General features: G+C 38.3%; 1 protein-coding gene across 2 annotated transcripts in view; it reads left to right on the forward strand.

The window, feature by feature from the left end:
- The first annotated feature begins 8,588 nt into the window (after positions 1-8,588).
- PDLIM3 (PDZ and LIM domain 3) overlaps positions 8,589-26,604 on the forward strand; it is a 48,743-nt gene continuing 30,727 nt past the window's right edge. The window contains exon 1 of one of the 2 annotated variants that reach the window (XM_075196878.1): positions 8,589-8,812. In XM_075196878.1, coding sequence (XP_075052979.1) covers positions 8,720-8,812 — 93 coding nt within the window. In that variant the 5' untranslated portion in view covers positions 8,589-8,719. The remainder of the gene's footprint in view (positions 8,813-26,604) is intronic. The other variant, XM_075196868.1, reaches the window with a different exon arrangement.

Genomic DNA, 26,604 nt, shown 5'->3' on the forward strand with positions numbered 1-26,604 from the left:
CACTGGGGCATTACAAACACTGGCTGAATTAAATTATGTCACTCAGTGTTATATGTATCTCCCTAAGTTCGCCTAATGGTAGAACCAGCCCTGACACCGGTAATTGTTCATTATGCACATGCAACTTGACAAGAAGGATGAGTATACAGTATAAGAACTCTTGCCCTTTATGTGTAGCTGACAGTTTAATCATTGTGGTTTGTTTTCCCTGTACATATTGGTAGCTTTATATGAGAAAAGCATAGTTTGAATTAAAGATGTTTACTGACCCTCATGTTTTGGTTTTCGATCTGGATTAACTTTGTGTTTTGGCAAAACCGCCCTCGTGTGTTTTGGTTTTGGATACCGATTATTGTCTAAAATCCTTTTTTTTTTTTGCTAAAATCACATAAATTTGGCTCTTTTTTATCCCTACATTATTATTAACCTCACTAACATTCCAATAATTTCCAGTCAATTTTTGTCAAGTGACAAGAACACTGCTACCCCTGTTTCTGTATGACCAATGGCACTGGATCTCCTGGGGAGGGAGGTACTTAAGGAATCCAAAACCCGCAAGATCCGACAATGCAACAATAACGTTATGCATCTCTAGTTTGAATGCCACAGGATATTTTCACCTTGTTGCCAATCACATCCATTTTCAGCAAGATAATGCTAATATAGCCCTGAATGAAGAGGTATAAGCTGTTTGGAGAAAAAGTCCCTCCAGCTAATTTACAACAACTTTTGGACACGATAACAGTTATTTGCAAAAGTGTTGTGCAAATGCTCCCTTCTGACATCATGGACGTACTTTTGCACAAATGCACCCATTTTGCTAGTAGGCAGAGGAGCAAAAGTTTTCACTCTCTGAATGGAGGAGCAGGGTGAATTAGTTATTCCTTGCTCAGTTCTAATTAGGCTCAAGAACGCAGTTAGTTTTGTGCTTAGGCAGATCAACAAGGTTTAATTTTATGGGATGGAATTATTAAAATATTTTAGACCTTATTGGGTGGAGAAGGGAGGTGTTTTTTGCTTCATGAGTAGGCACACATTGTTTTCCTAACTGCAAAAGGATTTGATTTTACTGGTTTGACAAAGGCGACAAAAACTCAAATTTCTCCCTAAACTCATAATAGGATACATATTATATTTTAGTGGGAACCCATTTTTTAAGTGCACTTCAACTAATATAATAAAAACAATCTCACGCACACAAAGGTAACACATGCTCCGTCACACTAATGGTTAATGTAAGGCATAAATGAGGCTATACTAAGCAGAGTTTAATGAGTACAATATGAAAAGTTTAAATCAATAAAGGGGGCGGTCACAAAAAAGACGTATGTTGGACTGGGTGCAGCACGGTGGCTCAGTGGTTAGCACTTCTGACTCACAGCGCTGTAATCGTGAATTCGATTCCCGACCAGGGACTTATCTGAATGGAGTATGCATCTCCTCCCTGTGTTTGTGTGGGTTTCCTCTAGGTGCTCCAGTTTCCTCCCACACTTCAAAACTATACTGGAAGGTTAACTGGCTGCTGACAAAATTAGTCTGCTTAAATGGGTCAAGGACTGTACAGTGCTGTGGAATTGGTGGAACTATATAAATGATAATGATGACTGTGAAGTGACTTTTTACTATTTCTACCATGCGCATCTTCCATAGTATCTGCAAACCAACAAATGTAAGTGTAGATTGATTGTACAGGGGTTTTCCAAAGACAGGGTAAATGTATACACCTTCAAATGCACTTAGCACAAAAAACTTTGTGCCTAATTGTTAAGTGCTGGGAGCTTTTAAATGACCCTTATTAAAAGTATTCAACGTAAGTCTGCATCCTTTTGCCATACTTTGAATGCCTTGTTGAGTCCACACACTGATTCATTTAGGCGGTTCCAGGGGCAAACAGGAAAGCAAATTACTAATGAATGTGCCTAATATATTGCCAAAGTTGTTACTTATAATTTGTACGTATGTGTAATATGCATATTGGGAAAGTATTCTGTTTGTCACATGGTATCTCGGGGAAATATTTAACCTGACACAAATGCTATATATTTATGGTAGTTTCAATAGACAGTTTAACTCGATTGTGAAACTGCAGCTTGAATTTGTATTTCAGTGCTCTATTCTGTACTCCTTGGAAACTCATTCCCATAGTTGTTTTAGCTTCTTACCCACTCAAGTAAAGGGTAATCAAATGCATCTCTTCTTTCCTGACCTCTACAGACTCTTATGCTTCATATTACAAGGCTACAGTATTTCTTCCAGGAACTTGTAGTAAAGTGAGTTAAGGTCCCCCTAGCACTGCAGATGTAGAATGGTTTGATCTGTACATCCTTTCATATGTTTCCTTATACATTGCTGAGTTTGTTGTCAATTCATGGATTGATAAATCTAATGTATTTATAAAGCACTAAACATACTCTGTAAAATGGATAGATAATTAGAGGGCCTCGGGTTGTAACTTACAAAGTTACAACCCGTTTATCAAGATAATTAAAAAGGGAAAGAAGACCGAACTATTTCCATTTCCACAAATATTAGGTCTGTAATTAATCATGATCATAGTGAGCTTAGTTGGTTCTTTTTGCAAAAATAAAAATATGTGCCTCTCTAGTAGTGTGAAATACCACTGGTCTGGTGTTGTACAGTCACTTACTTGGGATAACCCACTCGCTGTTCTCCTCCTCTTCCACAGTGTTAGGTTAGTAGCAGAAATTATGAGGTGTGTCACTTGAAATGAGTCTCTCTTTTATAACACAATGGATCAGCAAAAAACAGTATATGCAGAGTATCAGATGCAGGATATCAGTTTCAGAATCATATACAGATTTATCAAGTTCAGAATCATATACACATGGCTCTGCAATCAACAGGCAAAAATGCAAAATATAGAAAATCCGAATATCAGAGCAGGAGACAAACCTAAATCAGCAGACACTGTACATGGGTATATATGTGTATAAAAAAGTCCAGAGTATCCAAAGTATTCTGAGAAAAAACCCATAGTCCCTCAGAACAGCCAGCCACAATAGCACTTGAAGCAGTACAAAAGACAATGCAAATTCTTACCACTTTAATTGGATTGAGAGGAGCTGCACAACTGATGGTCAGGATGCAGGCCAGAATGGATTTGGAGTAACCCCAGAGACATTTACCACCAGATGTCAGCAAACAGAACAGGTTGTATAAATGATAATCAAACCACTGTTGCGGCTTTCTCGGGAGACCACCACCTCAGCCAGGAATGGAGCACTGGATATTTGGCAGTCAGGCAGGTAACAGGAACACAAATAGTCAGACAGAGCTAGGAATCATAACCAGAATTATAGTCAGACGTAGCCATGGAACAGAACTAGAATCATAGTCAGGTGCAGTCAATGATCAGAACCAGAATCATAGTAAGATATAGCCAGAGATCAGAACCAGAAAGCAGACAGAATAATACAGCACAGGAACCAGGAAGCTAGAAGCAAAACGCTATCACTGGCAAAGATGGATAATCAGGACAGGTCTTAAAGAGCGCAAGCAACCAGCAATGCAGCTCTGTCCAATTGAAAGCAGGGAGCTCTCATACCCAGGGAAAAATAGCAGAACATGACATCTAACAACAGCACCCTAACACATCTGCATTGCAGCTCAACCTAATTGAAAGCAACCAGCTCTCACTGACAGGTAAATGGCAACAGAAACACGGGGTCCCCTGAATACTCAGGAAATTAAACACAGATACAGTGAAGTGGTAACTAGTGGCGATGCAATGCAAATTACACAGTTACAATAAAATTCGGTTTAAATAACAGTTACACTAAAATTCTGTTCCTTTAATGCCAACTCCTCCAGCAAATAAGCATAATGGTTGCAATGCAGTTATATTCCATCACCAACTCTTATAGCTCACACTTAGCAGAAACAAACACAAAACTGTCAGTACCCAGTGTTGTCGGTGTAGATATTACACATCAGCCAGAGTAATCATGAGTACAGGCACACAGTAGGCAGAGACCAGAGGTTCATGCACACTTATCATGCATCCCCTACAACAGGGCCCCCCCTCCACTACAGCCTCGCCTTCATGCTGCGACCCCCCCATGGAATGGGAGTGCTTTCCAAAGGGTCTCCTACTGCTGCTGTACAGTAGTCACAAATATTCAAGGACCTTCCATCATAAACCTCATGATGCAAATACTCTATGGAACACTTCCAGTCACCAGTGATCCTCTCACTGCAGGCTTGCAGCCTTTCAGCAGTTCCCTAACTACAGGGTCCAAATATACTGCTATACATTAGTACAGGCTTCTGTCAGGGCACAATATCATCCCGTAACATAAACCATGCACTCACTCCCTCCCTGGGCTTGCGACACCATTCCATGTCTCTATCTCCAGGCAACTTCTCATCCAAAGGCTCCTCTCTTTCTTTTAGGACCTTGCATTTGCGGACTCTCCCCCTCTTGTTCAGATTTCTCAATGTGTCAGTTTCCAGGCAACCATTCTCAGTAGTGCCTCTTTCATGGGTACCACGAAAGGTGGGGATCACCTTGCGACTCCTACCCGTCTCTATGGGGCTCTTGCTCAATTACCACGGGTAACACTATATACGGTACAGTAGTACTTCAGATTTAGTGGTGATAAAAAAGAGGTAATCAGTTAGAATTTAGAGATAACAGGATAAAGCTACCATAGTAAGGCTCTGGGCTTTCCCTGGGATACGTTAACGTTTTAGGATGATTAGACCTTGAGATATCACACTCTGGGCCTGATATATCAAGGCGGGTATCTGCCAATTTTGTGCATATCATATCCCCAGAACCAGGCCACACGCCACAAAAGCAATTCTCACTTCATCTACATAAGCAAAGGTCCCTTACAACAGCCTACAATTTCTGGGAGTAAATTGGACGGGGAAGGGGCGTTCGCCCGTAGTCAATGTAAAGTAAAGGTGTGCCAAATTCGAATGCACACAGCCATACCTGAATCAAGCTTTGGGCATCTCAAAGTTCTGTCATATCTCTTGTTCCAGCTACAGAGCTAGTCTAGGTCTTGTCATGACAGTCTCGTATACATGCTATAACATGTGTGCAATCTGGAGAAACTGTAAAATTGTATTTTATCTTCAGTAGACATAAATATCACCCTAATAAATGTATTTCATGCGAGAAAAAAATATATTTTGCAAATGTATATTCCATATAGGCATCAGACGTACATGCAGTGTCGTGTGAAGTATAGCAGAACAGTTCTGCACCCGAATTCATCAGCGCACTTTTCTTCACATCCATTCCTGAATTCGGGAGTAAGCAGAGCCCATTTACGTGCATTTTTAAGCAAACGTACGTTGAGCTCAGTATGCATGCCTTGATGAATCAGGCCCCTCATTTATAAAGATGCATGCAGCCTACTCTCAGTACTCCAATTAGGGTAAGGAAATACAATGGAGGCATAGTTAAGGTGGTGGATGTCTAATGCATACTTTGCAAAGTATGCAACCAATTCCACTTTCATTTTAATTAATGCAATAGGTTTCATCTATCTGTCGAGTGCATAGGAAATATATTAATTCTTTTGTAATGTTTTCCCCTTGTTTCAGTTAAAATTTTTATGCTTGCTAAATAAATGGGCACCACTCAACACAAAGAATGATGAGCTGTCCGAGTGTTGCACATCAGCCCAGTGCAGCAAGCTGCATTTCTGACGTATCTGTCCCTGCTGGAGTCTGGGTTTGGACGTATCTATCCGAGTGCTGAGGTCTGTGCAAACTCAAAAGAGGCCCTTACCCAAATTTTTTATATGTGGCTCAGCGATGCATTGATCAGTGCTACTGTTCTATTCTATGCTAGAAACAGGTGTCAAACTCGTATAATTGGATGAACGAAAGTATATTGGTTAATATTGTTTTACCGTGAGATTGCGATCAGTATGCCACGTAACACGTGGCATGGTGCGAGCACGCAGTAAAATACACACGCACACACTCGCACTCTGAAATTTAGTTATTTATATATTTCATATTATAATGGTTCCATTCCCCAGTGATTTATGAGCAGATGGTATTTAAGTTAAAGTTATATATTTTAAGTTTATATGTACACTTTAGTGATATTTAAGGTTCAGGTTGCAGGAACTATTTCACGTTTAGTATCATTTTAATCCCCTATTCATCAGCAGTTGTCCGGTTCATTCGCCGAAGAGATCGCACATTGCATACTCTAGTTAGCGATGTTAGGGAATAAATGTTTAAACTGATACAGACTTTAAAATGCAAATAGACTAGTTGAAACTGGATTCTTGGCGGGAAAGTCGGAGCACATCCCCTGGAGAGATGACCCCCACCTTTGGATATTTTGGTTTGAACTGGCCTATGACCTGCAGTACACAAGACCTTCCTGAAGCCTGGAATAATACAAGCAAGCCACATCAGCTGCATTGTTTCCTCTGTAACACTGAGTGTATATAATACAGCTTTGCTGGCACTGGCTTCAGTCATTCTCTGACCACAGTATTCTGGAGTGAAGTACTGTAAGCTGGTACCAGTGGAGCGCAGCTAGCGCAATCGAGCTCAGTGGCATGTATGTATCTTTGGTATCGGCTATACTGTATTATAATTATGTATTCAACTGCTAAATTTTGCATCTGCTAAATAAATTGTTTGTGCTTTGGAAACACAAGAAATTGCTTAGACAATGCTTATTGGAAAACGATAGAATTACTTTAATACAGGGCAAGCGGGTGCCACCTACTCCTAAACCATATCATGAATGGGAAGTTCACAGAGAAAGGGGGCATTGACTTCTGCTAGGACATAACCTGCTTGAAACAGGCTGATCGGTAAGAGGAGACAATAGAGTGGTGATAGATCGCTACAGCTGGTGTATCAGGCATACAGCACATCCAAGACAAATGTCATTTCATTTTTTAAATTAACTCCATCTGAATTCAAGAGGTTTTGGTGGAGTTAGTGATCAAATGTCTGGCCTAACATACCCTAACTGTAAAATTTGCTTGGCAGAAGTTGAGGGACTATACATTGCAGTATATACTTTTCAGATTACAAACAATTTAATTTTACTCTTTGCATTAAAGATGCACTGTAAGGTTTCATGTTCTCTAACTCTCAACCTTAGTTCATCACATACTCCATCTCCATTTAATGCAGAGAGCTATTAGGTCCTTGCTCTGCCTTTATTCTCTATCCCACTTGGATCCAGCAATGTGTGCCTCCATCTTTATTATGCGAGTACCATAAGATGCAGTGGAAAAAAATGGACAGATACAGTTATATACATAACAATGCTGTAATATATTATTATATAAATAAGACTGTATCAGATTCTCTTCAAACATTGTACTCAAGGGACAAGTTGAAACTTCAAAGAGCCCCAACAGCAATTGACAGTTCTGTCTCTCAAGAAGTTCTACAGTTGGCAAATCTTTTATTAGGGTAAGATCACACTTGTATTTTTATGCGTGTTTCAAATTGGAATTAAAAACACTTTTTAGCACAATTTTCTTTAAACAAAGAAAACGCAAAAAATAAGTCAGGTTGCTTCTGAAAAATGCAAAATAAAGATTACACAAGTGCATACTTGACTACAGAGTATAGTGTTGTTTAACTATGTTTTTAGAATTTCAAAAATGCTGGTGTGCCATTGAATTATTCAGCTCGAAATACAATTAGAATAGGGATTCCTATACTGCAGTATTTCTGAACAGCAAATATCTCGACGAGTAACCCAGGGCCGTAACGAGAGCTGGGAGACAAGGGCAACCACCCAGGGGTCAAATCTGAAGGGATGGGGGGCAGGGACATGAATATTTTAGGTTACAGATGAGTGCTAAGGAACTTCAATTTTTCATCTTGCCCCAGACGCAAACATTTCTAGCTACGGCTCTGGAGTTACCATAGAAAGGCATAAAGTCTAAGTGATTCTATACTAGCTCTAAATCTTCAAATAATTATTAAATATACAATACAAAATGTGTTATTTATTACAGCACATATTATAAGTGTTCCTAGGTTAACTGCCAACATTTCCTGTGTCGCCATTGTGACCGCATCCAAATCACATGCCATAAGACTAATAACAGCCAGCTTGTGATAATTGCTGGATGTACTACAAGTTCTCACTACCTGAGGAGTCACTGTACATAAATAAATACTGCACACAATAGGAATGTCAGAACAATGTTCAAGGGCCACTGCAAGTTTAATTATATACAGCATTTGTAGACTAGCATAGCTGCAGATTGAGTTATGCAGAGCTGAACAATTCAACAAAGTGTTAATGTAGAATTCTGGAAATAATCCAAACATGACTTCACCTTTCTCAATATATATCAATCTTTGTAATTGTGTAATTAGCATGTGAAGGTGAACCAAGAATGAATGAACCCTAATTGCAAAGCCAATTTAAGAGTTAATACACTTATGATGACTAAAGTGCCCCAAGGTTTAAAAATCCTTGCTCTCTAAAACACATGCCTTGCTATATTTCTATCCCTTGTGCTCATACTCCTCCCCTCTCACTCTCCTCGCTCTAGGTCTCCTGGCCAGGCAATGACGTCAGCCTGAGGAAAGGGATAAAGAGAAGATCATAAGGCATCGGGGGATCAGGCTGTTTCAGCTGCTGCTTGCAGGAGGATATCATCTCAAGAACTGCAGCTAAGATATCTGCATTAATAGTCTTTTTTGCTTACGTCACTAAACTTTCTTATAAGTACAAGAATACAAAATGCCACAAAACGTGGTCCTACCTGGACCTGCACCTTGGGGATTCAGGCTGACTGGGGGGATAGATTTTAATCAGCCCCTACTCATCTCTAGGGTAAGTGAATATCAGTATTCTTTTGAGTAAGAGATCAGATACTCAAATTATCATGTTAGATGATCATTTATCACATTTATTGTTTTCACAGAAACTAAAAGATCTTTATATTTCCTTAAATGTTGGTGGTCTGTAATGAGAAAAACAGATGGTTTCTAGTGTAAAGTCTAGAACAGGTGACATTGACTAGTAACTACTGAGTTAAACCAAATGGTGACTTAACTTGGCATGTAGAGGATGTGGTCTTCAGTGCTTCTAAGATTAGTGTTTTTGCTGCTTATTAGAGGACAATAAAATGTGTATTAGAAGTGGTTCTGTGGTTTTATATACATCGTACAAATGCTTTTTATCATTAAGTACATGCCTTTTTATTCTAAAGTATTTTATGGTATAGATATGTTCCTCATACATTCAATAGTGTTTTATTACTTGCTTCATTTAGATTATGGATGTGATAATTTTAAAAGCAAATTTAATATCACAGCACATATCATCTGCATTGCTACTTTAAATGTTAATTTATGTCCTGTTTTAAGTTGTTTGTATCTTTTCATAATACAAACAGAAACATTTTAAATAAGTTTTCCAAACACTGGGAGAAAAACACTAAGTACACTAATAGAATGCTGCTGCAAACTAGCAGTACTGGTGTCATACTCCATACACTTGCACTGCAAAGGAGCTTCAGCTGCAATTTCCTGTCTTGTTTCTTTGGTATAGTTCACTATAAATAAACCACTTCATATTATCACATGTCCTTGTTGATTTAAGACAATATAAACCTCAGAACATGGACTTCTATTTGTATTGCACATTTCTGATTATTTTTTAAAAAAAAACAAACAATACAAGTAACATGACAAAAGCTCAAAAAAGGATTTGGAAATGACAACAGTAATTTTGCACTAGGACAACGTACTTACAAAAAACTTGAAAAATTACTGGAAGCATCTGTAAAGCCCTATACACATGAGAGTTTAAAAACAATAACTGTTAAAAGTAATCCATATATTTCCCTTCACTTTTACCAGAACATTCAGAGTGTTCTTAAAGTGTCCATGCAGCATGTGTACTATGTACCTAATGAACGCTCCTATGGAACTCAATTATATTCTACCTAGCATTAACACTTGTGAGCACTGTACGCACTGTCAAAATTGAGGCTTAGGACTTGACCCACGATTGCCAAAATCAGGTGTTAAATGCACATTCCAAAAGCTTGCTAAATGCCCTTTAGCATTGATAAGATTATGTAAGATAATGGATCGGTACACACACACTTTTAGACAAGCATTCTTTTGCTTTGAAATTTAATGTTACCTGCTCAATTTATACACGTTAACGTTCAGTACCTTAGAATGGAGTTCTATGACAGCACTCATTAAGAACATAGTATACTATGCTGTAGGGAGAACACGCTTTGAATGTTTCTTTAAACGCAAGCACAAAGACCAAGGTTTTTTATTGCTTTTAACAGGTGCTGTTTTTCATCGCCCTTGTATACATGACCTAAGAAATTGGTTTTCCCTAGATGGTGGTACTGGTAGGTGCACTTTAACAAGGCATTAAATCATACAATTATGGTTAGTAATGCTCTGGGAATGTGCTTTTTTCTGCACACATATATTTTTTCAATTCAGGAAAGCAGTTTGATATTATTGCATTTGAGCTACAGTGTAACATTGTGTAGCCTTCAGAGGTATTAAACTGTTCATAGTAAAGTTTTAGGCCACATGTTTAAAACAGAGAGATGGTGGACAGATATTAATTCAAAGGTAGAACTGAAGTGTTCTTTAAACTATACTATACAAATCATATTATGTATACACAAACAACTACTTGTCAAACTCTACCAAGTTCCTCATTATACTTGTACATAGGATATTTTTGTACATGCCATTTGGCTTGGAGAGTGCGCTTGTCTTGTACACCCACTCCATAGATTTCCCTGGACCAGAAACTACTGGTATTACTAAGTTTTAAATATATCACCAGTAGTTTCATTGTTTTACTGACATGCTAGTTAGGATTTTGGGGAATATGGTCTTATTATTTGATTTAATATTCTCCTTTCAAATTCTGCTGTAGGTATGAAGCACAGCACTCTTCACAAGCAAACAGGAGGGGATTTCACAATTGAAATATTGCCTCCTTAACTTTTTTTTTTACAGAGAGCAATGGCATTGCAATTCTCTAGAAAGCAATTTAACAATATATTATCTTGTGTGTAGGTAACAAACAAATCAAGAGGAATCTGGATAAACAAATAGTTCAGAAACATGATTCAGGTTAGAATATATTTGTTAGTGGGTATCAGACAATGATTGGATCAACATTTCACTTGGTAACTACAATCAAAACAGTCAGCCTGTCTGTATATCTGGTTGGACTACCAAATCCAAGCTGTAAAATGTCTTGTTTGTAGAACTTTAAGCTTGACTACAAACTAACAAATAGATACACGTGGAGATAGCTGTGGTATACAATTATTGTTTCACATTCAATTTAGGGATACCTTGTTTGCAGTTTGAAATGTTATAATGTGCTATTAAACATTAAATGTAACATATACTGGATCATTAAAAAAAAAAAAAAGAAATTTATTATTACATTAGAAATATATTACCAACATCAGCAGCAGTCTGAAAGGATTAGGGAGTAAATGTATCAAGGTCCGATTTTGCAAATCCAGAGATTTTATCGTGAGAGTTGAAACTCGCAGATGTATGAAGCTGAGATTTCATGCAAAATCGCCAGAGTTGTGCTTCTGTCAAAATCGCTATTTGCAAAATCGCTAGAGATCAAACTCCTGACTGTTTGCCACTCTATCTATACAAGTCTCAAATGTATGAAGCTGCGAGTAAGCAAACTCAGGAGAGTTTGCTTTCAAACATGCCAGATACAACACGCTGCTTGCTAGCAGCGTGTTGTATAAACATCACTGTTACACTACCCTGGCAGTGTAAAAATGGAAAATAGAAGAAAGTTAAAAAAAAAAAAAAAAGCGTGGGGTCCCCCCCTCTATTCCTGCTTAACCCTAGTGCTGCCTGACTACTGCTGGTTCCGTGAAAATCGGGGAAAAATTTTGCGTGGGGTCCTTCAGATTTTCACTTAACCAGCACTAGGCAAACCAGCCTGGGTTGGCAGCACTATTGCAGTGGGACACGCAGCAAGGGTCCCCCTGCCATAATGACTAACCAAGCCTAGACTGTTCAGCCCTGGGCCGGATTCCCTAGGGAGTGGGGTCCGCCGAAAAAAATGAGCGGGCCCCCCCCTAGAGACCCCCAGCCCAGTGCTGATAGCACTAGGGCTCTTACTACTACCCCTGGGCTGTGGGTAGTAGGGTAATAACGGCGATAAAGAGTTAAGATAACAAACAGACGCCATTTTGTTTTGTGTAACTACAAGTCCCAGCCAGCCAGGTTGCCCAAAATAGTGTGGCCATTCTGCTGCTTGTATAACTACAAGCACCAGCATACCCACAGCAGCCAGGGCATGTTGGCACTTGGAGAACCACAAGTGCCAACGTGCCCTGACATCCATGGCTGGCTGGGATCTGTAGTTCCATAAAAGAAAATGTTTAAAAAACCACAACACCCTTATTACAGCCACTAAAATTTAATAAAAATAAAAAACCCACAATAAACAGAGTAACAGCCCTCATTTACACCATATATATTTATTAAAAATAATAAAACCCCTAATACTCACCAATGAAGTCTTCTTTCTGTCATTAAAGTCCCAAAACAATTTGTAATTCCAAATGTCCGGCTTGCCCCAGTCCCAAAGTATTTATACCATCCAAAGTTCAGGCTTGTAAAAGTCCAAAAATAAATTGTACATCCAAATGTCCAGGCTTGCCCCAGTCCCACAGTATTTATACCATCCAAATGTCCTGGCTTGAAAAATCTCTTCTTGGCTTTGCCCAGGAGGGGCCCCTTGTTGATAGTAGCCTTCTTTTCTTCAGCCAGGAGGGCCCCATATTTGTAGATCCCGACACTTTGTTATCGATTGAAGAAAAACAAAAAAAACGAGCCGCCGCAAACACCTCCTACCTAGTAGGAGGTCCGCGACGCAATGAACGTACGTTCATTGCCCAAAGTCTATGTACTGTATTAGGTGATTTTCCCACGCTATTGGGGATATCACCTAATACTGTAAATATAGCTTATGCAATGAGCGTAGTTCATTGCGCATGTACTACGTTCATTGCGTAGCGGAGTGATGAATACGCTGTCAAAATCGGACCTTGATACATTTACCCCCAGGACTTAGTTAACTTCTGTATTGAAGTCCAGAATATATTTCCTGTTTTATGTGTTAAGACTCCAAAGTGCCTGGGTTCATATACCTTGCAATACTGTAAATAATCACTTCAGACTCGTAAAGTTTTAATTGATCTGAAAAAATGTTATGTTCTCGAACATTCTTAATAGCTATCAATCCACCTACTTCACTGTTTGTGAGACTTGCACTAACTTGATATGAATTTTAAGAGTCAGTGAAAATAATGTATAAATCATGAGAGACACTTAATATTTTAACTTCTAGGTATACTCATTTTGCTGTGATTGAGTTGACATATATATATATATATATATATATATATATATATATATATATATACACAAGTTAACCCGTGCATGATACTCATGCATTCTAGTCAAATCAAGATACTTAAGGTGTTAAAAGGGTTCTTGTCATGCATTTGGGCCTAGCCCAGGCCTCCTCAGGGGAAGAGCGTTACTTCCCGACGCAAGCGCCCTTTTTTAACGTGGTTTTGTCCACATGTCACCCCCTCATCATTTTTCTCCATCACCTCATCCTTCATCTTCATCGCCACATCCTTCATCAAGCTACTTAAGGTGTTAAAAACTCCCCACTGTCACCCCCGGCAACCACCAACCACTCCCAACTGTCACTTCTCCTTCAAGAAATATATAGGTCAGTGTATAACTCTGCCCAGCAGGTGGCGCTGCAGCTTGTTTTTTTTTTTTCACACACGCCACTAGGCATTTATATAGTAGATAGATATATATATATATATATATATATATGTAAAAGACGGCGCTCAACCCAATATTCATTTTTCAGAGAAATATAGTCCATAAACACCTCTTATCATCCTTTGTATGAGGCAGCTGCCTTCCTTCAAAAGATCAGGTAATAAATCCAGTCAAATAATAATATCTAGTAAACAGAATAAGGAGAGAGGGCGTCCAATAGTGTAGTAGTGAAGAGAGCCATCTTACGCATGCACATTCCATATTTCTGTGACACCGTGTAAATACTAATTAAGGAGGCCGATAAGGTGATACCAAGTTGAGACATCCTCTGTGTCATGTTTATTGTTGGAATGGCAGAATCACAGCTAATATAGTGGTACCTGCATGCGCGGTGACTCGCTCTGCACAATGCATATGATGGCACCTCTATAAATATGTAACATGGACATGTTTTAATCCCTCCTGATGAAGTCTCAACACAGAGATGAAACATGTTGAGAAAAACCGCATTAATCGTACATTACCCAGTGGATTTATTTACTCTTCTCTTCTGGAGATAATTCCTTCCATCTGATGTTTCCTGCCCCTTTGAATGAGGGAAAGTATGGACTGATTTCCTGATAAATCCTGACCAAGCTGTCAGGTCTTCAGGAAAGATTTTATTATATTGTACATTGTGAGTGCAAAATGTATATGTGTTTTATATTAAAATCTATATGTAGTAAACATACTACACTATATGGTCTATGAATCTCTATGTTTTGGAGAATAACAGAGTGGATCAAATGTGTTACAAGCAACGTGAAACAGTACAGATAAGCATTTGTTCTTCTATGTCAGGTGCACACATATATTACTGGGTGAAATAACCACTCAGTATATATAAAACATACTACACTATTTTTGATATTCTTTTGTTTTCGGCACTTTGGACTGGGATATAACAGCACAACCTGACCTCTGGAATTCTGGACTCTTATATAGATGTGCATCTTTTATTTATAAATCAGGGACACAGAATAATATCACTTTGAGAGGGGGGTATAAATTTCCCAAAAATACTACACTATTGGAAGCCATCCCTGCTTCCTGTGTGTGTGTGTGTGTGTGTGTGTGTGTGTGTGTGTGTGTGTGTGTGTGTGTGTGTGTGTGTGTGTGTGTGTGTGTGTATGTATGTATGTATGTGTGTGTGTATGTATGTATGTGTGTATGTGTGTATATACACACATACTGTCGTTTTGTTTACCTTAACAATGGCAATGTTGTGATGACTGTGTAATACTGTGTAATGCTGTCATTATTTGGCATACTGAAAAGATTAAAGAAATAGCCTTGCAACCCTTTTATCTTAAAGAACAATATGGAGTCGGGTCTGCGGGGCTGCACCACTGCAAGGAATGTAAGCATGATTTTTGAGCAATATGGGTCTTGGCTTGTGGTGAAGTTGCAGTTGTACCCACCTATACATTTGTCATTGTTGAAACACAGACAGGTAATAAATGGTTTTACAAGTGGTTACAGTACACTTCTACAAGGTTCTGTGTAGTAAATCAAATCACTCCTGACACATTAATTATCATTGGGACAATTTTTTTATTTATCAGGTGTCATACTGTTACCATGTGAAAAAATAAAACCCATAACAGTGCTGTGGAGATTTCTCCTCCATAGGAGTTTCTGATTCTCTGATACCTAATACAAAATGCTCCTAAAGGTCCCACTTAATTTACTATTGCAGTTGCATGTTTTAAGAAACACCTCTCAAATAATGGGAAGTTCGGGAGCAAAGTGGGTCAGTATGTGAACTGGGTTTGTATGGTACTGTAGATAGAGAGTAAGAGGAAACCTCCAAGCTGGTGGTAACTTATTTGTACAGGTTTAAATAAAATACAATTCAACAGTTAAACTGTATCACTGTTCATTACTTATGACAGTGTGCAAAGTGGTAGTTCATCAGGTGTTAATAGTGGTTTATATCCAAGGAGCAAAGCAAATAAATTAAACTCAGCTCAGAAATCTATCTCCATTTACTTCCTTTCAGTATGTGGATAACATTTCACAAACAGGGATTGCCCCAGGACAGATCATGTAGGATGTTCCAGCCAATGCATTCAGAAGGAAGAGGTGATGTTATCATAGATCTAAACATATGGACTGAGGGAGCAGGGAGAGGTCATCTATTCCTTGCACCTGCTAAGCAGCTGACAGGGACTGTACTTTACATCTAAAGCTCCCTCTGATGTAACTTGTATACATTCTATCTGGCTAATATTAGCAACAGGAAAGCAGTTTGAAAATATTTCAGCCTAACTGAATGTTATTTCTGCACCAAATTAAGATAAGAAGGAAAACAATTACAATGTTTGCACCACATAAAGCTCAGCGAAAACAGTGGTGTCACATTTCAAGTTAAATCCACTTCAGGAATGTTGGACTATTCTTTTATGCCATGTAAATCAGATCTTAAACAGCTCATTTTCAACATTAACTTGTTATTACAGCTGACATAAAAAGCTGTCCTTACATGAAATAGCACTTTACAACAACTAGAAATTTATATGTTTAATGCAAAAATGTATCAGTGGAATGAGGCAATGAAGAATTAGAGTATACACACTTCTATAAACACATAATAATGAGTAAAGTAATAGATAAACAGCTTATAAAATACTTGTACATTAAAGGAATGTGGAACAAGGATATTTATATAGATATTTGTAACAATGCACATTATTTCACATCAGTCTGTCATACTGTCATAAGTTTCCAGAGAGGGGTAAAGGAAGTTTTGTCGCTCTGATTCCAGTTTTCAGCTGTATCATTTTTCTCAGATATTTCTCTTATATAAAGGATGTTTGTTTTCAGAACAAAAATCACATTAGTTGAGTACACTGACTTTAAGCCACTTGCTAAGTGACCCATGAACAAATTGCAGAGACAGTCACTTGTGTGCAAGTCACTTGTGCTTTACTGTGTTCTAGACAAGAAACATAGGTTTGGAGCTTGACAAGTCAGGGAATATGCCTCAGATACGCGGCAAAATTTTATGCAATAAATAAAAAGCACAAAGATCATTTGGAGGTTACTTTCTAGACATAATATACACCTCTCATTTGCATATCTTCCAACTAGTCTGATTAAGGTGGGACATCTGAGCAGTGATGAACAGATGCCGTGTGCAAGGCAATACATGTAAGATAATATGGGGGTTATGGGCTGCCTAGCGCTTCATAAGTCCTAAAGTGCTAGGCACGCCCTGAGCCTGTGACCATGCCTCTGTTGTGATGTAGTAAACATACACTATGATCTGATTGGAGGATAAAGTTGGGAGGTATGCATTTCCGTGTGGCACTGCTCTGTGCGCTAGCAAAGTTTGCGCAGGCAAGGAGGAGAAGTTGGGCAGAGTGAGGGCACTCCTTGAAAACTAAAGAGTAGGTCCACAGATGTGCATGATTTTGCAGAACAGTGTAAAAACAGATTTCCATTTGCAGAACAGGATTATTAGAACAAGATAAATGGATTTAAAAGTTACATTTCAGGTGTGGTTCAGAGAGGAGCATTCCCATGTCCACTCCACAAAAGGAATTTCATTTTGCACTAGCTCAGATCTGGCTGTCTTGTACTATACTTTTACTTTTAACAGAACCTATTTTAAGCCTCCATGTTGCAATGAAATAAAACACTTCCAAGCACGCCAAAAAAAAAAAAAAAAAAAGCTGAAAAGTTTTAGAAAATGAGAGGAAGTGGCCCTAAAGTTTTAGGAGGTACGACCTTTGCTGTTCAGAATTTGGACAGATCAGTGCCAAAGGATGAGAAAAGTGCTCACTTGGCTATGGTGAGTTTATGTGTCTTTAAAGAATCAGTGATTTTTCAGTCATCAATACTGATCCCCAATATGCTCGCAGAAGGGAGAGAGAAACGATTACCTATAGTGTGAACTTATTATGATGGTTTATGTAAAAAATCCAAATAATGGAAAACAGTAATTGATAGTCACATTTTGATTGTAATAAATAAATGTGTGGATCCAATAAGATGTGAAAATAAATCTTTATTTTATAATAAATAAAAAATAAATATAGGGTAGTATGTTCTAAAATGTGACAATACTTAAGGACAATTGCACTCACAATTAGTACATTTTTAAGATTGCTTATCTGTAGAGGATTCTGATGTGTGAGAATATTGGCTGATGCCGCAGAAATTAAGTACTCGTAATCTCCAGTGAAGGAGATTATGGTTCTTTCACTACCATATTCAATGTGTTTTGCATGTAATTAACCTGCTTCTACAGGGGAAAAAAGGACCAAACAACCAGATCACTTACAGTGTAACTGGCGCCTGTTAGTATAGTCCAAAGATGACCACAGTCACTGGACAATAGTGAATATCAGTGTATTTATCAACATACCCAATGATGATCCAATAAATTTCAAAAGTCTAGGTGTATGCAGAGGACGGCATATGCCCAGTCAAAAGATAAAGAAACCTGCAGGAGAGGTAAGTGTGCTCTAATAGAAAGTATAACTAATGAGTGATTACATACTATAGGCTATATTTGCAAACAAATCCCTTTAAAATAGCCGTTAAACATCTGTTCAACTGCTTGTGTGGGGGAAAAAAAGAAGTGCAAGGAGTGGGATAACAACAATGCTGGACTCTTGATATAATGGTGCGGAATGTTAAAGTACTGCGGTCCATGGATAAAAAAATCAATTTAGCCCCTAACTTTTGTGAGTAATTTCTATTGATGTCAATGGATGCACCTATTCGAAATACAAACAAATCAAATGCAGTGCTGCGAGAAACACAAGGCCAGGATTAGTGAGCGTTACAAGTGGCGTGTAAAGATCAGGTGCATGCTATTCTTCTAATGTGTGCATCTCTGAGCCATGGGTTGAGGATCTATGGTCTAAAGTAGTGAAAGAAAACCTGATAAACTCAGGTGACTCATTGGGCGGCTCTCTAACCTTCAATAGGCCCGCACATTATCCTTACTCTCAGTAATATCTTAAACAATACATTTCACTAAAGAAAGAGACGTCTAACTCTTACAACATATCATCAGGCATTTTAAACAAGTGTTACAAACCATAAAAACTAAAATAAAGCAGGAAGGAGCTGGGGACATAAGGTGAAGGTCAGAGGGCCGTATGCAGCCCTAGGTCCACCTGTTGCCCATCACTGGTCTAAAGCTATCAATGTGTCATGAAAGTTATTTATTGCAATAATATCTTTCAGGCACTTTTTTTTTTATCTATTTCCTCGTTTACTAACCTTTCTAAAGCCTGTTATGTTTTTTGGACGAAATAGAAAGTAAATGGAAACAGCAAATATACTATGCAATCCAGCATCATACATATAGCTCTTCTAAGGACCTGGATCTTGCCAAGGCTGTCAGTGCAAAAGAAATCAGCTTGTCCATAGTGCTGTAATAGCGCTCCATGGAACCTTGCAGCTGTTAATCTCTTTCTGCAGGAGGAAAGCTGCACATTTAGTAGCAAGACAGCTCTCCAAATGTGATCAAGCGGACATCCCCTTAGTTGCTATATGGATGGGGCAGGACACATTATGTTGAGGTTGTCTGAAAATGGTCAACCAAATAAAGCCTATAAAGACACAAACATTATTTTGACATATCCATTTCTATGGTCTCACTTGTGTTTACACCCATTAGAAAGCTTAAATAGAATAATTGCAGACATGTCACTGCAAATCACATTATTTGCTTTATCTGGGAGTGTCACATAGTCACGCAAATTGTAGTAATGAGTAATTAATCATAAGTATCTGGTATGTTGTATTAGAAAATTATCGTTGGTGGAACATGTCTTAACACAAAAAATGACAGTATATTATGTTCAAAAGAGAGTACTTAATTACATGTCAACCATTTGTCAATAAACAACTTACTATGTTTCTGTCCGTGCTTTCTCCATCTCATAGAGATGTTAAAACCAAATGAGGCATTAAGGATTTTTAAGGTGGCCACACCATGATCCTGCTAATCGGCCTGAAGATCGGGCAACTGGACCACTGTCCAATTTGACCACATGTAGCTGAACAAACTAAACAAGATACATGGGGACCCATTGAATTCATACTGGGTCCTTTGTTGAATGACCCTAATTATCATCATCACCATTTATTTATATAGCGCCACTGATTCCGCAGCGCTGTACAGAGAACTCACTCACATCTGTCCCTGCCCCAATGGAGCTTACAGTCTAAATAATGAAGATGTTTGTTTTATTATTCAACAAAGTTTAAGTATTCATTGCATATTATATGAAAGGCAATGTCACACACCAGAGGATTAGGCTTGCTGCTTGATGTTTGACTAAATCGCCATTGAGTAGTCAATTCTAGTTACAAAACACTAGAATAAGATGCAGCACTATTTAAATGTCTGTGCATGCATCCAGGTATAAGGACTTAACATTAGTGCTGTATCTCTAAGATTATCTATCAGCGGTAATAAAGCGTGAATCGCTGATGGTAGTATCGACACTCCCTTCTCTTATGACCCTGTTGAAAAATCACTCCATAATAATAACCACTGTGCGTAGATAGCTCTCATAGGGGTATATTTAAGAAAGCACGGTAATGCAATATCGTGCACTTACCGTGTAAATTAGGCCACGATGTGCTCTCCGCAAATTTATTAAAGGTGCATCGCAGCAGATATCATTGATATATGCTGCTTTGCACTCCTGATCGTTTTTGCGAGCAGTCACCATTCAACAGAATGGGGACTGCTCCTGGCCGCAATCTAACAAGTCCCGAAAAAATGTTTTTTTCGGGAACTTGTTGTGTTAAAGCTGAAGCTGGCGTACATCATCCGAAATGCTGGTAAAACTTCTGTTCTTCGGTATGTCCAGCTCTGCTCCGGAGAACAGAGCTGGACAGCGCATGCGCAGGGAGTGATCTTGTGATCCCTCCCTGTCACAGCCTCAAGCTCTCCGGACGGCACATGCGTAGTTGCATGAAGAAGAGCAAGTAAACCGAAGAGGAGGAGATCCGGAGCCAGCGCGACCGAAGAGGCAGTGGTGAGTATGGTTTTTTTTATCACAGAAACAACAGTTTTTCGGAACTGCTGTTTCTGTGTTCCATTTTTCATAAATTTGAGAAATACATCAATCCTTATCCATGCGATACGGATTGATAAGTATTTCTCGTTTTGCCCGATAAATGATAAATGTGCCCCATAATCACAGCATTCGCCGCTGCCTGCTTCCAATTTCCAGGTATGTGACGTCACAAAGACGTACACTCCGATATACATTTCGCCATATAGGCTTACTTAAGGGAATGTCGAAACTGATACAAATCCAAGTGAGCAATTGTCAGGAACATGTCTGTACAGGTTTATTAACTTGCACTATATTTTGGATTTTTTGCCATTTAATAGGCTTTGAGAAAACACATTAAGGGATATTTTATGAAAGAGGTCTAAGCAATAAATCCTGCAAATAAATCCATTTTCGTGGGATTGAGGCAAAATAATGGATCGGATCTAGTTATTACTATAATGCTAGAAATATCACAGATATTTAGTGTTCACTAAAGTTTTCAATCATTACCACCTCCCCTAAAGCTCTCTATGTTGATGGCGCAATAGGGTTATTAAACAAGCTATGACTGACCTATGGCCACACAGTAACTACAGCCGGGATGGAAGTCATTAGTAGCTCTGCGGCACAAGAGGTTCCCTGCCAAATCAGTCTGTGTTGGGACAGCCTGTTATGGGAGGTGCTGTCCCAGCAACACTTTAATGATAACTTCAAGTACAATAATCTCTTCTCGCCAAGTAGGCAGTACTGTCTATGCAGTGTCTTCAGTTGATGAGAGCTGCTGTGATTGCATCGTGATATTGGTCAGACAAGATTTAGAGCTACTTCAAAGGTGGGGTTACTGCTGAAAATTGTAGACTGGTCGGGTAACAGCGAGGGAACCAACTATATGTGCCTAGTGTAGTGATTATCCAGAAGCTGCAGATCTCAAATGCTAGAGACCACTTATTCATGATTCTGCTATTTTAAGGTAGTAAATATGTTAACTTGTGTATTATTTAATTACTCTGGTTGGAATAGATAACAGCACTGTAATATAGCAAATATAAAACCACTTCTGTAGTACATGCTACTGAAATACAAATTAACAGGTTTCATTATTGGTGTGGAGAGGACATTTTATGTGTAATCTAGTTAATGCACAGCATGAGAATTTCCTCAACAAGCTGATAAACCCAATACATACAGGTAATAGATCCATTATCTGGAATGCCTGGGGCTTGCGGTTAAGTTTTATATTTTCTAAGAGATGAAGCAGTATACTTGAAACATATAAATGCTCACGTGAAAATGCTCTGGCATCCACTCTCCATTAATATATTTGGCAGTAACTGTAAGACACTTGGTAAACATGTCAAGGTGCAAACCATTCTTACCAAATGCCGCTACCATTCCTACTATATTTTTTAAATTTCTGGATAACAGGTTTCCAGATAAACGATCATATTCTATGTAAATCAATGAATTGACATGTCTAAGACAGAAAAATCTGGGCTTGGTTCATGGCATTCAAGTTTAAAATTTTTGGGCATAATACAAACGTGTAGAATATATTCCTCAATCATTCTGTACACTCTCATCAAGTAATAGACTGGCAATCTTGTTTTTCAGAGTGCAGAATTTACAAAGTTACATTTTTCCCATATTGACAACAATATGAGTAGGAATAAGGCTTTTGCCCGAATCAGACTCTTGCATGTATTACACCGTATCAGCATAGTTTATAGAGACAACAATAAATGAAAGATATTTAGGGCCTGAGTCATTAAGGAGAGCAAAGCAAAAAAAAAAAAAAAAGTAGTAAATTTGCTACTGGACAAACCATGTTACAATGTATGAGGTGCAAATTAGTTTAATATTCTGCATATAAGAAAAAAACTGGCTGTTTTTCCATGTAGCACACAAATATTTGATAGCTTTATTTTTACACTGATATTTAAATTTGATCTAGGACATGCTCTATCCCAACTATAAATCTGTCACCATATTTTAAATTTACCTCTCCCTCCAATGCAGCATGGTTTTGTCCAGGTGCAAAGTTACTCCTTTTTTATTCTTTTCTCTCCTTAATGACTCAGGCCCTTAATGTTTACTCTGTAGCCATTTATCATTCTTTTGGGGGAATTCTATTGTCCACCAAATGCCTCAGGAATAGTCACATGGGCACTCTGCGGCTATGTAACATCTCCCCCATAGAGGTGCGCAAGAAAGTCTATGATGTTGGGGTACCGTAGTTCGCAGTCGCAAAGTTGGGCGGCACACTGCTCACAACTGAATACCCCCCCTTTGTCTGAAACTAAACATCATACTATACATTTATAAAAATACAAAACCTTTGTATATGTACTTAATTCCTAATACAATTATTGTATTTTGATTTTGCTGTTGTAGCCAATGTTACTGCAGTAATAAAAATTAAAACAAACAAGAGATGCAATAGCAGATTTTGAAACTCTTCAGGATCAGTAGCAGAAAGCAATTACTGCAAATCACTTTGAGTCACATTGACCCCACAGTGAGTATGCCTGCTCTCAAAGACACCTGTTGTTTATAGCTGTCAACACAGCATGCTAAACATTGCAAGTGTAATCTGAATATGAAGACAGACTATCGCGAAAGTAGTTAATTATTTTAAACAACTTAGCAGTAACTGGTATTAGGCTTAAAGTTTTCCTATATTGTTCACATACAGCAGGAAGAACTTTCAGAAACACAGTAAATTTATAGATTTCTGACAATGGACACAGATTTGCATTTATTGCTCCCAGAGTTTATATAAATCAGCTGCAAAAGACCTGATATTTAGCCTTGTATCATGGATGTTCTTACTTTATACTATTGATATATTATTTATTAAGATTTGTGTGAATGGCACAGTGTATGAAATATAGTATATAGATAAGCAGGACACATAGACAGATTAAGACCCAATAGAGCCCTAGGCAAGATCCTGCCATTATTGCTCCTTTTCATATCATATTCAACAATATGACACATATATACTATAATTCCCTGCTGCCACTTTGTCCCCAACCAAGGCATTGTCATATTGCCAAAGAACTTCCTTCCCTCCCCAACAAAAAAAACATAATTTTAATTTGACCCTCTTTAATTTATAATTAACTTCTGACTGCAGTCAGATGTCGAAGCCCACTTAGTGAGCTCACTGTGAGTCATTCAGCCTCAGTCACATGAAGCTGAGCACCAAAAAACTGCAGGAGGAGTGTGCGCAAAGTCCTGACTGGAGTAACTCTGAACATAATAGTAGTGGCACCAAAGTGGTGAAGTGCACAACTGTGAATGGTCTATTTGGCATGCGCTGCACTGTAAAATATAGCTACCAGTTGGGATGGATTGGGTGCAGACAGCTCCCTCTTAACAGCAGAGTAGTGTGAAGCGGGACATACCTTCCAACAGTCCCTGCAATCACAACAAAATTGGGACTGACTGACTAGAATCGGAAAGCTGTCAGAATGTGCTGCTCTCTCTTACCTGGTCTTGCAGCTTTGACGACCTGCCGCTGATGTCTAAAGCTCTGTTGCTTGTCTGGATCCTGGAATATTGGGTCCCTGTTTGGAAAAGAGATAGGCCAAATTCACCTCCTGGAAAGCAGAGCAACGAGTGAACACACCAGACACGCCAAAGAAGCACAAGACTAAATCAATAGCAACCATGGTTAATAACTATGATTCCTTCCATCAGGCAGTCCCAACATGAAAGAAATAGTATTTCCATATAATAAATGGGTTTCCTTCCACCAAGTAACCCCGATTAAAATTAATATCACTCACATTTAATAAAAAGCCCAATTTCCCAACAACCAGTTTGGCATCAGGTTAATAGCATTCTCTTTTAATAAATAGGCTTATTTACCCCCAATCAGCCCTGAAATCAAAGCTGCAAACCAACATATATATATATATATATATATATATATATATAATTTTTTTTAAGTAGCAAGTTAAGTACCTTTTGCATGCATCTGATAGACCCCCTTAGCTTTCTTCCTGCAAAACATTATCTTTTTTTCAAGAGCTTTTGGTTTGGCAAACAAAAATGGCTGACAGACACAGCTCTGAGACACAGCCTGCTACACGCACAGGCTCACAGCATGCCACGTGATGGCTAAGGGATGAGAAGAAAGAGGTCATAGCTCAGAGGGGTGTTCCAAAGCCTCTCTCCCCACTATATCATGGACTGCTATGTAACGGTGGTTGCCATGGTAGTCCAGAATCATAAATTGGGTGGGGTACGAGTGTGCAAATGAGATCATTCCGGCAACAGTAATGTGACATGAACATTGCGCATGGTGTAACTACGTCATTGAGGAAATACAGACCTAATGATAAAGTGACAGGCAATAATGTTTTTTAGGATGGGTTGGACATTAGACATCTGCCGGGTCCTCGCATTGCCCCCTTAATAACGGTAATGTAACAATCGCCGTTTGAATTGACGTCAATGTCAGTGCTGGTATGTTGTGTTGCCGGAATTCTTGCCTGCCACTTTATCATCAGGTCTGTATTTCTTCCATGTCGTAATTACACCATTCGCAATCTTTATGACGCATTTACTGTTGTCGGAATTATCTCATTCGGAAAAATGACTACCAACGCATAAATCATTAATAACTCACCTGATGTTTCAAGGGATCGTTGGCTTAAATACATATCCTTTTAATAAATAGGCTTATTTCACCCCAACTGGCAATGACACACCAAATTTTGGGCTAACTACCCTCAAGTATTTTTGTGACACTTGATGGCTCTCAGTTACTGCATTCTTTCTAATGTGTGATTATCCAGTGCTTTATAATGTAGGGAGATAAACTGTTTAGCCTCCACTGCTCAATCTTACAGGTTTTTTTTTAAATACCTGCATTTGTCAAATTATGTTTTTTTGTTTTAATTCTATAGTCAACTACAGTAAATTGTTTTGAAGTTAATTACAATGAACTGTAAACTTTGAAAAAGTAATACACCAAACTGTATTCTGCAGAGAACTGATTGAAACTTTTTAGAATTATCTATCCACTGCAGCTCCCCAAACATTGAACAATCTTATAAGAAAGAACAGGCATTTTAAGTATCTTCAAAAAAGTATACTGAACTTGTTCTGAAAGGGTTTGGTGAATTTACTTTTGGAAAAAGCCATTTAAACACATTATCATAAAAAATGTTGAAACATTCAGTCTTTAGATGGGATTCTCTCCCACCATTAGTTCATGTCATAATTCAGAGTAAAATCAGTGGTCACTTCTGCTGTATAACAGTTGCTTGTTTACATATTAACATTAATGGGTAGCTTAAAACTCTTCCTATCTTCTATTTATTGCTGTACCAATAGTTACAGTACTGTATTTTGCCAGTAAATATTCCTACATTAGAAACTAAATCTGTCAAAGATAATGTGTTACCCTGTTGGTTGAGTGTGTTTATCACAAGTCATAAATACTTACAGGAGAGCCACGATCATTCTATTCTTGGTGGTACACAATCCATTACCCTTAATCCTTACTCTTAAAGAAGGATCAATTTACTGTGAGTATTTCATATTTGCTTACTGAGAAACTACCTCTCAAACATTAACACATAATAAGTATTTTTAAGCTAGGAAAGATTTGCATGTCGAACTTTCCTCAACGAGAAACTCTAAATGGAATGCATTGTTTTAAAAGCGGCAGCACACACTCTGGGGAATATACTACATTACT

The sequence above is a fragment of the Mixophyes fleayi genome, chromosome 1, assembly GCF_038048845.1.
Source record: "Mixophyes fleayi isolate aMixFle1 chromosome 1, aMixFle1.hap1, whole genome shotgun sequence".
NCBI classification, from domain to species: Eukaryota; Metazoa; Chordata; class Amphibia; order Anura; family Limnodynastidae; genus Mixophyes; species Mixophyes fleayi.